General features: G+C 35.0%; 1 protein-coding gene across 1 annotated transcript in view; it reads right to left on the bottom strand.

The window, feature by feature from the left end:
- LOC126964469 (uncharacterized) overlaps positions 1-12,098 on the bottom strand; it is a 31,912-nt gene extending 19,814 nt beyond the window's left edge. The window contains exons 1-6 of the mRNA XM_050807591.1: positions 12,018-12,098; positions 10,891-11,000; positions 8,876-9,039; positions 7,593-7,763; positions 5,735-5,894; positions 4,365-4,432 (exon numbers count right to left, since the gene is read on the bottom strand). Of these exons, the coding sequence (XP_050663548.1) occupies positions 4,365-4,432; positions 5,735-5,894; positions 7,593-7,763; positions 8,876-9,039; positions 10,891-10,978 (651 nt within the window). The 5' untranslated portion in view covers positions 10,979-11,000; positions 12,018-12,098. The remainder of the gene's footprint in view (positions 1-4,364; positions 4,433-5,734; positions 5,895-7,592; positions 7,764-8,875; positions 9,040-10,890; positions 11,001-12,017) is intronic.
- Between the last annotated feature and the right edge of the window lie 6,102 nt (positions 12,099-18,200).

Genomic DNA, 18,200 nt, shown 5'->3' on the forward strand with positions numbered 1-18,200 from the left:
GAAACCGTAATCAGAGCAAGAGGGGGAAACACTCGTTATTTATTTTGCTTTAATTTTATTGTTAAATCATTTCATGCTTACTTTTTTTTATTTTTTTTTGATGGTTCATAATCATCTAAAAATTTCACTTATTTCAAATTTCTTTATTTTTCAATAAAAAATAACGAAGAATTTTCAAAGTCGTTGTGAAACGATGTTAATCAATTTGTTTTTTTTGTGTCTAATTACATTTTTGTCAAATATATGCGTTATTATCTCATAGTCTCACTTTTTTTTCTGTTCCGCTAATTGTGCCGGTGTGAATATATATACTTTGAATAATATTTAATGTTAAAGTGTTAAGTATTTCTGTACATAATTATTTACGTGCCAGAGTCGTCCGAAAAATTTTCAACAAAAGAATGTGTGTGTGTGTATTTAACAGATCAACTCAAACTTAACAACAAACAACATAAAAAATAACAGCAAATAACAATAAAATTCAGAACGTGACTGTACACTGGAAGTATCCGGGGTGCCGTATCGGTACAGGAGACTGAATACAACTGGCGAGCCAATCGGCTCTACGCAAGCTCGCCCTTCATCCCTCTAGCCCCCGCTAGATACCATACTTTTGCCTTCGGCGCAATAACGGTCAACGCTAGACTTACGCGCAGTCACTTATACTTGGCTGAATCAGGCCAAGCGTATGTGCTGTGCTCAAAGCAGGTGACACAGGACAGTACAATACAGATTTTGCAAGGCAGGGCAGGCGAGGCAGACATAGGCCACAAGCTATGAAAGCTATAAACCATATTTTATCTGACATCGTGTACTGGTTTAGCGCTAATAACCTATTGTTAAATAGCAAGAAAACTAAATACATTCAATTTACCGTACCAAATGTCAAAAATGTAAATGCAAATGTTTTGTTAAATGGAGAGGTGATACAACCGGTGGAATCTGCTATATTTCTTGGCATAACTCTAGATTCCAAAATACAATGGGGGATTGGCGAACAGCATACGCGGTTAAAAAGATTAGACAATTAACTAACTTTAGTTATTTCCATAGTATTTTACGCTGCCGATATTAATACAATATTTGTGCTGCAGAAGAGGGCTATTCGCGCTATTTATAACCTAGGTCCTAAATAATCATTGAGAGCAAAATTCAAAGAAATTAACATCTTGACTGTTGCTTCTCAATAAATTCTTGATAATGTAATGTATGTTCATAGGCACATATGTGAATTTGCTAGAAACTGTCATAACCATAATGTTAACACCAGGAACAGACATAAACTTATGATGACTGCTAATCGGCTAAGTCGAGTTAGTAAGTCTTTTGTGGGGCGATGTATATGCTTTTACAACAAGATCCCAGAAAATGTTCAAAACAAAAGTATAACGTTATTCAAAAGAATTCTTAAAAAACGTTTGTGTGGTAAAGGTTACTATAACATTAATGACTTTCTTAATGATACCACAGATTGGGAATGGAGTGACCGCCCTCAGGCTATTAAATAATAAGTTTAATTGTACAATATTACTTTTATTGAATTAGGCGTTACTTTGCGGAAATCCATAATTATACAAATTATGTAAGTTTTCTTCAGTGTTACTTCCGCCAATATTTGTCTTTAAAACAATTCGACACGTGTTTCGCCTCTACACGAGGCATCCTCAGGACGTGTTGTCTCGCCAAAATCTGGCACGAGACAGTCTCGTGTAAAATATTGGCGGAAGTAACACTGAAGAAAACTTAAATAATTTGTACAATATTACTTTGTAAACATATTTATTCGATGAAAAAAAAAGCACACTGAGTTTGTTGCGCCCATTCTTCTCAGGTCTGAGGCATTCATTTTGTAAAGGTATGGTAGTTTTTTGAATTTCAATAAGTGATGTCACATCTTATTTTGAATAAAAATGTTTGAATTTGAATTTGAATATACTGCACCGCAGCAAGACATTTTGCATTCTCTAGTATTATTATTCTCTAGTATAGAATTAGGTTAAGGTCAACGATATATGCTTTTACAGTACGAAACACTTTTAAAAATTATTTTAATGGACAAGATGTAGCAACACTGCTTGATTTTTTTTTTCGATTCCGTCATGCGCAAACCTTCAACATACAGCCACATTCTTATTGCTCGATGCGTGGTATCTGTATGAATTTCAAAAAAAGAACATTTTCGTTTACGCGCGTTCCACACTACCAGAACGTGGCGCGTCGTAAAAAAAAGTAGGTTATTCGAAACCCCGCCATTTTTATTGAAAAAATGAGCAATTCAAGTTTTGACAGCACACCGCTGGATATTTAAAACGCTGCAAAAGAACATAATATTCAAGTGAATTTTAATAATTGCACTATACAAAATGCAAATTACTACTAAAATAAATAATTCTTGATTTTATTTGTATATAATCAGTAATGGATGATATTAGTTTACTACTAGGACGGCTGGCTGTTTAAATGTTAGCAGTAAGCAACCTGTTTCAGAATCTTTTATAGGATTCATATTCTGGGTGTAGATAAAGTCTTGTATGCAACTGTTGATAATTAGTAATAAAACACTCATGTGATACTATTATCACCACATTCGTGTTTTAATACCCCTAATTACACAACAGTTGCATAAATAACTATTTACAAAGCCAGCTTATTCGGATTGCTTTCGCTTTTCCATGTGACTAGATTCAAACGTTACTATGCATGGCAAAATGAAAACGCTTCGCCACGATATCGGTTCGCTGTCTTTTTAACAATAGCTTTACTCATGATTCGTCGCTGTTGGTACCGACTAGTTTCGAACCATTCGGAGATACTTCATCAGGGTGAGTGTGGTGAGTTCGCGGTAACGTCCCATCTCATACCAGCTTTCAGTGTATTTCAAAGTTTAATTGTACAATATTACTTTTATTGAATTAGGCGTTACTTTGCGGAAATCCATAATTATACAAATTATGTAAGTTTTCTTCAGTGTTACTTCCGCCAATATTTGTCTTTAAAACAATTCGACACGTGTTTCGCCTCTACACGAGGCATCCTCAGGACGTGTTGTCTCGCCAAAATCTGGCACGAGACAGTCTCGTGTAAAATATTGGCGGAAGTAACACTGAAGAAAACTTAAATAATTTGTACAATATTACTTTGTAAACATATTTATTCGATGAAAAAAAAAGCACACTGAGTTTGTTGCGCCCATTCTTCTCAGGTCTGAGGCATTCATTTTGTAAAGGTATGGTAGTTTTTTGAATTTCAATAAGTGATGTCACATCTTATTTTGAATAAAAATGTTTGAATTTGAATTTGAATATACTGCACCGCAGCAAGACATTTTGCATTCTCTAGTATTATTATTCTCTAGTATAGAATTAGGTTAAGGTCAACGATATATGCTTTTACAGTACGAAACACTTTTAAAAATTATTTTAATGGACAAGATGTAGCAACACTGCTTGATTTTTTTTTTCGATTCCGTCATGCGCAAACCTTCAACATACAGCCACATTCTTATTGCTCGATGCGTGGTATCTGTATGAATTTCAAAAAAAGAACATTTTCGTTTACGCGCGTTCCACACTACCAGAACGTGGCGCGTCGTAAAAAAAAGTAGGTTATTCGAAACCCCGCCATTTTTATTGAAAAAATGAGCAATTCAAGTTTTGACAGCACACCGCTGGATATTTAAAACGCTGCAAAAGAACATAATATTCAAGTGAATTTTAATAATTGCACTATACAAAATGCAAATTACTACTAAAATAAATAATTCTTGATTTTATTTGTATATAATCAGTAATGGATGATATTAGTTTACTACTAGGACGGCTGGCTGTTTAAATGTTAGCAGTAAGCAACCTGTTTCAGAATCTTTTATAGGATTCATATTCTGGGTGTAGATAAAGTCTTGTATGCAACTGTTGATAATTAGTAATAAAACACTCATGTGATACTATTATCACCACATTCGTGTTTTAATACCCCTAATTACACAACAGTTGCATAAATAACTATTTACAAAGCCAGCTTATTCGGATTGCTTTCGCTTTTCCATGTGACTAGATTCAAACGTTACTATGCATGGCAAAATGAAAACGCTTCGCCACGATATCGGTTCGCTGTCTTTTTAACAATAGCTTTACTCATGATTCGTCGCTGTTGGTACCGACTAGTTTCGAACCATTCGGAGATACTTCATCAGGGTGAGTGTGGTGAGTTCGCGGTAACGTCCCATCTCATACCAGCTTTCAGTGTATGCAAATATTAGTAACTCCTAAGGTTTACTGCAGCTAGGATTTAGAATACACATGCGTTTGCAGTAACATCTGAGACACGAGATATTCTTCTAGCTGTGTACTGCTAACAATAGTTACCTCCTCCGCATGGTAGGACTCAGTCTTGAGAGTTTCTTCCTCGACTATTTCTTCTGGCAACGCTACACCTGGGAAATAATATATTGTATAGCAAAAATATCAAGCTTATGTGATAAAAAAAAGGTTATTTTATTATATTTCATGTAATAGAAGCCTTTTAACCCTTGTAGTTGCCGTATATAACCCGAGTATTATATGTGACTAAACTAACTAGTTATACCAGTGGGAGGGTGCTTTGCACATGATGCCGGCTAGATTATGGGTACCACAACGGCGCCTATTTCTGCCGTGAAGCAGTAATGTGTGAACTTTACTGTTTTTCGGTCTGAAGGGTGCCGTAGCTAGTGAAATTACTGGGCAATGAGACGTAACATCTTATGTGTCAAGGTGACAAGCGCAATTGTAGTGCCGCTCAGAATTTTTGGTTTTTAAGAATCCTGAGCGGCACTGAATTATAATGGGCAGCGCGTATCAATCACCATCAGCTGCACGTCCTGCTCGTCTTGTCCTTTATTTTCATTAAAAAAAATAGTTTGAGAGACACATTGAGCAACAGTGTTAGCAAAGAGCTATGTGGAGTTAAAGGGGAAATAACAAGAAAGAAGTATTATTAGCTGTTGAAAACGGAATATTGGGGTGGTTTTTATGTGGAGGGATGACTGGACATATTATTTATAGAGCAAATATCGATCGAATTGTTGAAGTATCCTAAAGGTCATGTTCAATGATCACAGTAAATGGGCCAGATTAAGATCAGTAAGAAATGAGAGACCAAGAGAGCTTGTATAAAATATTGAACAAAAGTGGAATAATCTAGGAGAATATGTCAGGGCTGTAGCAAATTGAAGTCTTAACCCCTTATTTATAATAGTCTGCTAACTTAAAGCATTGCTAATTCTCACTCTGTCTTCTTCTATTGACCTAAGTCAGAATGAGAAAAAACACTCCTGAGCGGCTGTTTTAAGTTAGCGGACCATTATGAATAACCCCTTATTCATAATGGTCCGCTAACTTTAACCCCCGTTAATATCTGCCTAACCATCTGGGAGATAGAACTGAGGAGAGAGGAGTGATTGTGTAATAATGAAAATCTTTGAGGTGGCGTGTTTATGTTTCAAAGTTTTACCCATGTCGTACACCACCTACGCAACTTGGTACAATAGTCAGGATGTGGGGGAAAATGCCAATGATCCTTAACTTAAGCCTGGTAGAATGTGTATAAATTAGGAATTGAAAAGTGTATTTGTTTCAAATTAATTAGTAGTATGGGCCCCAGTTTGAATTTCAATCAAATTCCTCCTCCATTGTGCGGTTATACAGGTTATATAGTGATTGCCTAGCATAAGACAATCTTTTCCGGTATGTTATACCTTCTCGCAAGCCGTCGATGTATTTGCAGTTCTTAGAAGCGTCCATGCGAGCCAGCAGACGGTACATGAACAGGAAGTCCTCCGCCGGTATCGCTGAGGAGCCACCGTCTGCCTCCTTAGTCAGGGTCTCGCACAGCAGGATCATGGTGTGGGTCAGCGACTGTCAGTTCACTTATTTATAATATTACCAACTAACTTTTTATTGAAGTAGGCGTTACTTTGCGGAAATCCCTTATTATACAAATGATTTGAGTTTTCTTTAGTGTTAATTCCGCCAATATTTGTCTTTAAACAATTCGATACGTGTTTCGCCTCTACACGACGCATCCTCAGGACGTGTTGTCTCGCCAAAATCTGGCGCGAGACTGCGAAACACGTGTCGAATTGTTTAAAGACAAATATTGGCGGAATTACCACTAAAGAAAACTCAAATCATTTGTATACTTACTAACCTCTTTTTTTAACGTTTTGGAATCAAATTTAGGGTACATTTGATTCCAAAACTACCTACGCGTCTACGTCTTTTCGTTCAATTATGTTTTGACCGCGCTTTGAATACAACGCCACGCAATGACAGTGTTCAGTGAAAAACCCTCCATATAACAGTATAACTTAAAAAAATGGTGTGTAGTATTTCAGCTAAGTGCCGATGGCGTTTTTAATCATTGGACTATCATATAGTCAAATTTCAATTGTTAAAACAAAATAGGTACATCGTCGATAATGTGCAGCTTCTTATGAGCGTATACAATAGACTTTGAACATTACTGCCACGAAATTAGATGTTAATTTGAATGAATGTTTTAATGTTATCTGTATAAGTTAATGTATGTTACATTATAATTATACAACGCCGTTCAGACATTTTTGGTGACCTTTTAATAGTCCAGTTGTTTAAAGTACATCAATGGTTGGTATTTACTCTGACACTTCAAACTGAAAAGCTAACAATAGGTACAAGAGTAACGCTAATACACGTCACGTAATATGGGTGTACTAGAAATCCTTGACGTGCACTACAATAGTAGTAGTATATATCTGATATATCAAATCAAATCAAAATCGGTTAATTCACGTAGGTCACGGAAATGACACTTATCAATGTCAAAAAAAAATTCTTATTGAATCTACCGCTACTTCCTAAAGGGTTGAGCTAATGAGAAGAAGTAGCAAGAAACTCATTGCCACTCTTTTATATCACGACTAACAGACCCGACAGACGTTGTTCTGTATATAATAAATAAAATAATGTTTTGATATGAATTTGTCAATAATATATCCTAACATCAAAAATTACTTCGTAAAAAATGCACCTTGCTGTCGTAATGAAATTGTTTCACAGTAGATCTGTCAAACCGTGCGTCAATAAATTCTCTCAAAGAAATTATGTATGGACACATCAAAGGAAAAACAAATTTGTTGTTTTATTTAATTTAGCAGCATTTTCCTATTTATTCACTTTTTAAACCTTTCCTGGACAAATAATTCAAGACCAAAATTAGCCAAATTGGCCCTGCCATTCTCGAGTTTTAGCGAGACTAACGAACAGCAATTCATTTTTATGTATATAGATTTACATTGACCATCGATTTACAAATCATTTCAATTACAATATAATATGTAAAATGATGCAACAAACATACTCAAACATCAAATAGTCAATGTCTTACACGAGTAAGTCAAAAAAGTAAATGTAAATTAATACAAAAGTTATTGAGTACAGTAGCTGCATCATCCACATACACCATAAATAATATATATTAGAAATGACATCGACAAGAATTCTAAAGGAATCAATTTTGAGAAAATAAATGCCTTTTATGCCTTATAGTATAGGATTACTACTGCTCCTGACTACCTTAGTAAGTAGACCACCAGCGACAGCGATGAAGTGCAAGAAGGGCACCATGTCATGCCGCAGGTACACTTCGCACAGACAGAGAATCCTCTTCAGCTCCTGCGAGTCCAAGCAGAAACCCTTCCAGGCTGTTTTTATCTTCGTCAGGGGTACACTTGTCATGCCGATGAGCTGATGGATAATAATAATAATGGAAATTCAGATATTTGAAAATGCATGTCATTAATAGCACCGATTTTGAAGTAAAATAATGGCAATAGATCTTAATTTTTTAAAAATCCTCTGCTCTTTATTTTTAACCATTTATAACTCAACCTCGTATATATATTTATAGCTAGTTTTAAGGTAGTTTTCAATAAATAAAAATTCACGTTTTTTATAAGAAACGTACATAAATGTATTGAAATAGTAAATGTATAAATCATATTATTATGTTAAATAACTTTTTCTTAATCTTATATCGTTTTGTTAGTACAGCATTATGTTCATTTGTATAAAAATATTTATAATACCTACACCAGTAGGTACATAGTACCATAATACAAAATTACATAGGATTTTTATATTATAGGAAAAAAAATGTTTATTTTAGTATCATTGTGACTGCTGGTCTCTCACAATTATAACAATGTTTCAATATAGATTTTAATAAACTGTGTATTGTAAGTTTTTATTGTGAGAGAAAATAAATATATTTTGGATTTGAATTTGAATTTGAATTGTAACTACGGTATTAACACTTTGGCTTAGCATTCGATCAACGGCTCGTTGAGCGCACTTGCACACGGAAAGCGACGCATGTAAAAAAACCACCGCAGCCAAGGGCTCTCTCGCACAAAATTTGTTTTAAATCAGAATTGTTAGCAGTCTTAATTTATTAAAAAAATAATACAATTTTCTTCAAAGATAACAAAACTATGTCATGTAAAATAGTATTAGTAAACATTTGACAATTTTTCATACAATTTATATCTAGATTGTATGATTAGCATGGCTCCAACTGTAAGAGTTAAGGTTACATTGGTGATTTTTTTTCGCAATGTCTATTAAAGATAGAAATGTAAAGAAAAAATTAATTTTCTTCTCATATTCTGCAGACTTAAATTTTTTTTTTGTAAAAATGAATGCTTTATATAAATCGTTTCAATTATGCACTATTTTGGCGATTTCTCGGAACAGAGGCCATAAAATATATGTTATTTTGAGAAACGAGAAACTATTTAATGCATTGTTTTTATATTTTATATTTTATATTGAAGGCGACAGATCATTATTTGTTTTACCTGATTAGCCAGGACCTTCAAGCATCCTCTGGTGAGTCCGCCCTCGGTGCTGAAGACGGGGTACTCCAACCTTAGTTTCACAGGCGGGGGCCGTCGCTCCGCCAGCGCCGTGAAGTATTCGTAGGACCATCGGAGCAGATCGTAAGGCTGGGTCTTTATAGCGGCTGGAAAGAACAGATTTACTCATTGAGCTCATTTGAATAGATCATCAGACTCGAGAGTAGAAAAGCCAAAAAGAAAGACAGTGAACAACTCTTCGACAACCTGTTGTGGTGGGGAAACCGTAATTACTGGTCGTGTCAGAACTGACATTGTGGTGGTGTAGCTTTATATTTGCGCGGGATTTTAGAAGGTCTTAGAAACTGGTCAAAATTTTAAAATAAGCTTTAAGTAATACCAAAAAAATGTTACTCCATCTAAGCAAGGTTTAATGAAAAGGACTAATAATAATAATAATAATAAATAAATATCTATTTATTTTCTCCTCACAAAGATCTTAAAGCTAAAACAGTACAGTAGTGTTACATTTTTTAACAGATAGTATTTTGTGAGGAACTGGTGTCTGAAGTAGGTTGACCCTGTATTACAGATCACAATGATAATATAATGTGTGTGTGTTTTTGAGTGTGAGTGTGTGTGTGTGTGTGTGTGTGTGAATGTGTTGCCCTAACTATTGAAAATAGGCAGTGGCCCTACCCTTCAAAAACGCCACCTGCACCATAACACAATTGATTATAGTCTACCGACTGATAGATAACAATTAGCAAATAAGTATATACTTAAAGACATGTTGCTGCAAATAGAAACCATCGTTCCGACAAATCACATTTCGTGAAACATTTAATTGACACCGGTCGTTCACTCAAAGTCAAAGAAACTATTCATTAAGGCTTAAACTAAGCGCTTTTGAATTATTACTATAAATATTTACCACATACAATACCATATGTTCGAAAAAAGTAAAGCTGAAGAGAAGAATATACAAGAAACTCAACGGCCACTCGTTTCTATCAATAGAATATTTTACAATGACTGTACATACAATAAAAAAATAGTTTGTAAGGTGCTGCATATAATATGTTTAAAATATTTCATAAAATGTAATAAATAATAAATTGTTTAAATATAAATTGTATAAAATAATCATCATATATTGGATCAAACTTTAGTGCTTGAACTCAACGTTTGTTTAAGGATGGATGGAAGGACCACTGCAACATTATTACCGAACACTTGTGCAGATAAATTGGAATAAAAGCGACATGGCGGTTGTAAGTTTACTGCCGTGAATGAAGGTTCTATCGAAGATTCTTTCGAAAATAAATGGAAACAAAGCAAGCAGCATAAACTTGAAGACCCATGAACTCAACGACCTTCAACGTCCAAAGCCCCAGAGTTTCCTCCAGCAGAAAGTTCTGACAATCGACAGGAAATAAATGTCGATCCACAATAACTTGCAAAACACCACAAGTAGGTTAACACCTAATAATAATAATGATAAGAAGAAAATATAATGTAGTAATAAGTGTGTAACATATAGCGTTAAATCTAATCCAAATGCAATAGGCTGATGCGATACTGATTGACACTGATGTTCTACTGACCGAGCGAAGCCGGGGCTGATCGCTAGTATTGACCTATATGAAGACTATGATTTATATTATGATTATTATATGAATGCTACTAATTTAAACAGCTTTCCATTTTCATTAAGACAATTCTCTCTCTGTCCTCTCTCGGTCGGTCCCTCATGTCTGAGGATCATGGTCGACATTATGGTTGCATCTGCAGCGAATGATCTGCCTCCACCGGTTCACCGGTTCCACCACTCGTCTCTTACAACTGTGGAGAATTTGGACAAATCTTTAATTTGTTCAGTCCATCTCGTTGAAGAACGACCGTGCGATCCTTTTCCTTTGGTATATCCAAGCACAATTATTTTTTCCAATCTTTTTTCTGCGCAATGTGCGGCCAAAATAAGAAAGAATACGTTGTCTGATTAAGACAATATTTACCTTTACAGAATCTCTTCAGGATGTAGGGGAACTTTGGAGGAATCACAATCTGTTGCGAGCAGTACATCTGCTCTATCAGCTCTGGCATGGTGAAAGATTATCTGCTACTCCTGAAAAATTACACATTATTTTAAGGGGTAATATAACTACGCGTCTAATCTAACAAAATTTACTGCCTAAGTATCGCCAATGAAAAATCTCTTTGAATGCTGTTTTAATTCTTTCATGGAATGAAAAATAAAAGCTATTCTACTGATGATTGGAGCGTTGCCCGGATTTAAGGTGTCTTTCAGTTTTTTTTGTACAATGAAGAAAACTTCTGAAACGGAGCCTAAGCGAGGCTTCTAGAAGCCTCGCTTTTGGATGAAAGCCACACATTCAGATGGATATGGTATTTGACTTCATGGTGTGTGGTGAATAGCTTTCTTGCTGCTGGCCGATTTGATGACAATGACAATATAACAGAGTTCCACTATCGTCTCTCTCTCTCTCTCTCTCTCTAGGGTCAGACCCTCATGTCTAAACCAGGCCTCATCTAATAATTCCTCGAGATTGATGAACTTCCGTACGATGCGTTCCGTTCCCAAAATAGAGACCTTCTGTACCAACCCTCAGCCCAGGTATTATTTGTGAAAACGTTTGTGTGGCAAAGGTTACTATAACATAAATGACTTTCTTAAATGATAGCACTGATTGGGAATCGAGTGTCCGCCCACACGATTTTAAATAATAAATTTTACTGTAGGTACGTAAATTTTACATTGTAACCATGTTTTTATATAAAAGAAGAAGAAGAAGAAGAATGAGTTTGTTGTAACCTTTTAGGGGTGGTAGTTTTTGTATTTCAATCACGGACTAGTAAAAAAAGAAGGACTCCGCGCCGTATTAGTGTAATTGTATGCGTTGGGCTATGTATTTACACGTTTACCGGCTTGTTTTGGTGCCTCACTGTTATGTATTATACTCGTCCATGCTTTCAATGATTTTATATCCAATTTTGAATAAAAATATTTGAATTTGAATTTATTAGAGGTAGGTGTTTAAGGTGTAATAAGCGGACTAAGCTGAGATTACGAGCTGTGTGACAAAAATACATCAAAACATAAATACTACTCTAAACTTATTACCTTTTATATTTCAATATTTATCAATTATTCATTTGATTTTCCATTCAAACTGATTCAAACTATATGCTCAGTTGATTCAGGGTTACTTTGTTTGTTAATTGGTTGCCATGGTTACCGCATCACGGTTCTGATTCCTCAAAATATTACGTTCTCGTTGTAGTATTGTCGAATATTATAGTCTTTGTTATACAGATTAATGTATCGATCTATCTATATTACTTATCTATACAAGATCTATACTTATAATAAGCACAGAGTACTTTTATCCTAAAATTCAACCTTATTCCTGCCGCCGAATTTCACCTTCGCACGACACGGCACAAGTTACGATATCATCCCCACCATCTGGATGTGTGGCGATCCTCCACAGTGCGGTTTTCAAGGAGCTTTCTTCCTCGTACTACGAAGCTGTGGAATGAGCTTCCTTGTGCGGTGTTTCCGGGACGATACGACATGGGTACCTTCAAGAAAAGCGCGTACACCTTCCTTAAAAGCCGGCAACGCTCTTGTGATTCCTCTGGTGTTGAAAGAGAGTGTGGGCGGCGGTGATCACTTAACACGACGTACGCTCGTTTGTCCTCCTATTCCATAAAAAAAATTAAAGCATTATGGAGTTAAAAATACAGCCCTAAATCTGTTAAAATCATTCTTAACCCAAAGAGTTCAGATAGTCAAGATAAACGGCAAACGGTCTTCGGGTAAACCTGTAGGACCACCTGTATAGGTGTTCCGCAGGGTTCAATTCTCGGTCCTTTCTTGTTTTTAATATATTTTAACGATTTGTGGTAGATGATAACCATGAGATTGTATTGTTTGCTGATGACACTTCACTTATTTTAAAAGTGAAACGACGTTCACTGTTAGACCACAAACAAAGCGGCGGTACAAAACCAATGTAACCAAACTACTTATAAGTATACCAGAGACTGGAATTTATGGACACTACGGTCTCCTTGTACGTGCTATATATCGGCTTGGTTATAGACAGTCACTCAAAAAAAATTAAGGAAATAAATATTATGACTGTTCATTGTCAGTGCATTTATAAAAAAATAATATGCGTTCATATAAATCGTCACATTTTTGCTATAACTAGTGATTTTCATTATTATAACACCAGAAATAAGGGATTGCTTGTAACTAATTCTAGTAGGCTTCATAAGATACATAATAGCTTCAAGGGTTAATGTTTTAAGGGGTAAATGCGAAATGCTTCGTTTTTAAATAATAGAGCACGATAATAGAATTGGGAATAGAGCCACCGCCCTCAATCTATTAAATTATTTTTTTTATTTTATATAAATACATTGGAACTATATTTTTATGAAAAAAAAAGAAGCCAGCTGAATTTCTTGCAACCGTTTTTCTCAGGTCAGAGGCATACTTTTTCGTATATATGGTAGTTTTTGGTAAGGTTTTTGACTTGCAATAATTATGAATAAAAATATTATATGAATATTGAATTTTTAAATCATATTCATATAATATTTTTCTCATTCAAGCCGACCCGGCCCACATTCTTATGCTCTATAAAGCGCAGGTTAATTAGATTGTCATTTCTCGGCTTCTCAGGGTTCTTCTCAAGCCTAAGTGTGCTATAAAAAGTGCTTAAATAATACATTAACAACTCAAAAAAACGATGGTGTGACTTATCATCGGTAAGGTTATTTTATTTATATAAGATTGATATGCAAAAAGCTTAAGTAGTTTAATAAAACGAATATTTTTTTATTTAATATGGTATTAATTATTGAAAAGACCCGCTTGTCAGAATGAGACAGATGAAAGGACACAGTCAGAAATGAACACAATAGAGTCGCTTTTATAACCGACTTCAAAAAGATGGAGGTTTTGAATTCATCGGTATGTTTTTTTTATGTTTGTTACCTCAGAACTTTCGACTGGGAGAACCGATTTTGATAATTATTTTTTCATTTGAAAGCTGGTGCTTCCATGTTCTATGTTACTAGAATTAGATTTAGTATTTTCTTTGATTAACGCGAGTGTTACACATTTAAATACAACACTTTTAAAGGATTATAACGCGTGTAATTGTAACGGTTTTACATTTGATTTTTTGCGTAAAAGTTACGTTTTTTTTTAGTTAAGCCGAAGTTTGAAGACCTTTCCAGATCTCGTTTTCAGGGCGATTGGAAACGAGTCTGGAAATGTCTTTAAAAGTGTTTTATTTAAAGAATTAGATTTATTAATTAGATTGTATAAAAATCCGCAATTATTTTTATACTTTTAAGTGTATATTATATCTATTGGTTTGGAATAGTGTTTTTGAAGTTGAATGTTTTTTGTTATTTTTTTTTTAAAGGCCTAGTGAACAATGATTAGCAATATTGTATTTCGTGTAATATGAACAGCTTACAAGAACGTGAACGCTTACATACTAGTGCTATTAACACGTTATCACGTAAGTATCGTTATCTAGTGATAATTGATACTTATTAACATCGCAAATATGTAAAAGCTAATATTTTTCAGCTTTCCCGTACACGAGATAATGAAAGATTGAAAAAAATTGGCGCCAGTTGGTAGCAAGAGAGAGATGTGAAGAAATTTACAAACTAAATAAGCATATTTATATTTCACCACTAAAGGATTTAAGTTTTTTGGATTGAACTACATTTCAAATTTGACAAAAGCTGTCATACAAACGAATGTTGATGTCCGCTTACACGGTATATGTAATACCAAAAATATACACTGGAAAAGATATCTAAGTCTAAAAGACAAATTTAATTTAATTCAAGGAACTCAACATTTAAATAACCAGTTTAACTAATTATTTTATGTAAATAAAAATATTATGTTTGAGTATTAGTTTTTCTCATTAAAGGTTACCTTAACTTATTAAATACAAATCCCTTTAGAACGTAAAGAAGTAACAAATATAAACACAGGCCAATAGATAACTTTCCCCTTTATAATATGAGTGTTATTTTTTATTAAAAACGTAAAATCCCTCCGACTCAACAGATCTTGATCCGAAAAGGGGACAGACTGACGAACGTAAAACTTATAGCATCCCACTTATTCGTCTGGATTTAAAAAAATACCTAACTACTACTCCACTGATATCACTGTCCAAATCGGGTTCTAAATTCAAAATGCGCTGCTGAAACTAAAATACACTATTTTACATTGCTGCCTATTGACCAACAATATTTTAAACAACTGGAGTAAACGCAGAAATGTATAGACAGCAGTCGAAGGTTATTATGGTGTCATTCGTGGCATGTGCAATATTTCGGCTTTGATTTTGTATGAAGTGCATTGTCTATAGGTATAGTACGTCGTTGATATGAATACTTCGTTTCCAAAGCTCTCGAGGTACTAGAGTAACAAAGTTAGTGTCTCGGTGACCGATTTATAGAAAAATTTTGAAAAATAGCTTTAGGTACATTTTATTAGGTACGTTTTATAAAAATCTATTTGAACAATTGTAACCTGTAACAAGGACGTGGGAAGAGAGATTTGTGTGACGTAGTTCATGAATACATTGGTAGTTTTTGCGTGATTTAAGGGAAAGCCGTTTTCAATAATGTAAGTCATATATAAATGTCAAACTTATAACATTCATTTATCATTCACCGCCACAAAAGTTGAACATGGAAAAGAAGAAATGGCAAGAAACTTATTACTACTCTTTCAAATCACTATCTACAGTTTCAACTTTATCAAATTATTTTAACATTCTATTCAATAAATTTGTAATTGTGTAGTATATTTATTGAAGTAGGCGTTACTTTGCGGAAATCCATAATTATACAAATGATTTAAGTTGTCTTTAGTGTTAATTCCGCAAATATTTATTTTTAAGCAATTCGACACGTGTTTCGCCTCTACACGAGGTCCTCAGGACGTGTTTTCTCGCCAAAATCTGGCACGACACTGACAGGTCCAATACTATACAGGACGCACCTGATTTCAAAAACAACTTTAAGTCAAACAGCTCCTCGGAATTTCTAGTCACTACTCACAGGTGCTTCTTCTACGAGGGCCGCACTGAAAATTTCGGGAACCAAGGAAGTGACACAACATTACTATTTAAAAATGTATTGCTTTTCGAAGTATTCTCCGCGAAATTTGACACATTTTTCCATACGATGGAACCAATCATTGAAGCAACCATTCCATTCAGAAGTTGGGGTCCCCAAAATGGCCGTTATGTAGGCGTCCACAGCTTCTTCAGGTGATGAAAATCTCTGACCACGCAATTTATTCTTTATTTAAGGGAAAGTATAGAAATCATTAGGGCTTAGGTCGAGGCTGTACTAATAATTCTATTTTTTCTTGCTCTAAAAACTCTTTTGTTCTTTGCGCGGTGTGAGAACTCGCATTTTCGTGATGGAGGATGATGCGGCGGTTGCAGTTCTCTTTATGGAGTTCAGAAACGACCTGTGGCAAACAAATACTAGCATACCATTCTGCATATATCGTTCTTTGTCCCTCAAGAGGAATAGTCGCAACATGGCCGGTTTTGGAGACAAACGTGGCCACCATTTTTTTGCAACACTCCGTGAACGAACAATTTTTGTTGACTTTAACTCATTTTCGAACACCCAAACTCGTGACTGGTTTTTTGCTTCGGGTTCGTACGCATATATCCAGGATTCGTCACCTAAAACGATGACGTATACAGCATTTGAGGCTCCTGCGTGGAATCTTTCGAGAGTTCTGACGCACCAAGTAACGCGAGCCGCTTTTTGCTCTGCACAGAGCAAATGCGGTATCCATCGGAAAAACAACTTTTTTACAATTAATTGTTCATGCAAGATTCAAGAAGATATATCTTTGACTCATGCCAATGTCTAAAGTTGCCTGAATTTCGCGGTATGTCACATGTCGATCTTCCTCAATCAGCTTACGCACTGCATCAACGTTTTCTTTGGCGACTGCAGTTTTTGGACGACCTTGACGGGGATCAACACTGAGCTTGACACGTCCACGTTGAAATTCAGCAAACCAGCGATAAATTGTGGTTTTGCATGGGCTTCATCACCAGATGCAGAAATCATCCGGTCAACACACTGTTTTTGTGTTAAACCGCTTCGAAAGTCATAATAAATCATTGCTCTAGAATTATCTCGAGTCAATTCCATTTTCTCAACCACTAAACAAGTTTGAAAAGACCTTGTGACAAGACCGAGAATCTTTTTAAAAAAAAATGGTATTCGATTTTTAAAACCAAGGAGTTTTCAATTAAAAAGATTTTAATGTGACAGGAACAGTGGAAATATTCCATTCCCGATACTTTTAGTGCAGCCCTCGTACTTCTTGAGTCTCGTGCCAGATTTTGGCGAGACAACACGTCCTGAGGATGCCTCGTGTAGAGGCGAAATACGTGTCGAATTGTTTAAAAACAAATATTGGCGGAATTAACACTAAGAAAACTTAATATTTAATTGTGTAGTATAATTCATTGATATTGAGTTGCTCCTTTTATTTGAATGATTAGGAATGAGATTTTGTACTAACAAATATTAGATATATTGATAATACAAGCTGGTAACCGGTGCGCTTCGCTTCATAAAAACAAATGCTTATCTTATATATAAAATTCTCGTGTCATGGTGGTAAACTTTGAACTCCTCCGAAACGGCTTGACCGATTCTCATGAAATTTGAGTGCATCTAATATATAAAATTCTCGTGTCATGGTGTTAAACTTTGAACTCCTCCGAAACGACTTGACCGATTCTCATGAAATTTTGAGTGCATCTAATATATAAAATTCTCGTGTCATGGTGTTAAACTTTGAACTCCTCCGAAACGGCTTGACCGATTTTCATGAAATTTTGAGTGCATATTGGGTAGGTCTGAGAATCGGACTACATCTATTTTTCATCCCCTAAATGTTAAGGGTGGCACACGAAATTTTTTTGTCATTTTTTTTAGATTTGTTTGATTATGAGTCAGCATTAAAAAATACATACAACTTCAAATTTTCACCCATCTACGATCAACAGTTACATTTGTACCTATCGCGATTTTAATATCGGCAATACAACGTTTGCTGGGTCAGCTAGTATGTATATATATTACATACATATATGCTTCTTGATGCCTAATGTGAGTTTATAATGTCAATGTCATAAGCAAAAACAAAGAGGCTTCTTTAATATATTAAATTCCTCTTGATGGCTCACTAGGAAATCCTGTGCAGAGCCAA

The sequence above is a fragment of the Leptidea sinapis genome, chromosome 5 (genome assembly GCF_905404315.1).
Source record: "Leptidea sinapis chromosome 5, ilLepSina1.1, whole genome shotgun sequence".
NCBI lineage: Eukaryota > Metazoa > Arthropoda > Insecta > Lepidoptera > Pieridae > Leptidea > Leptidea sinapis.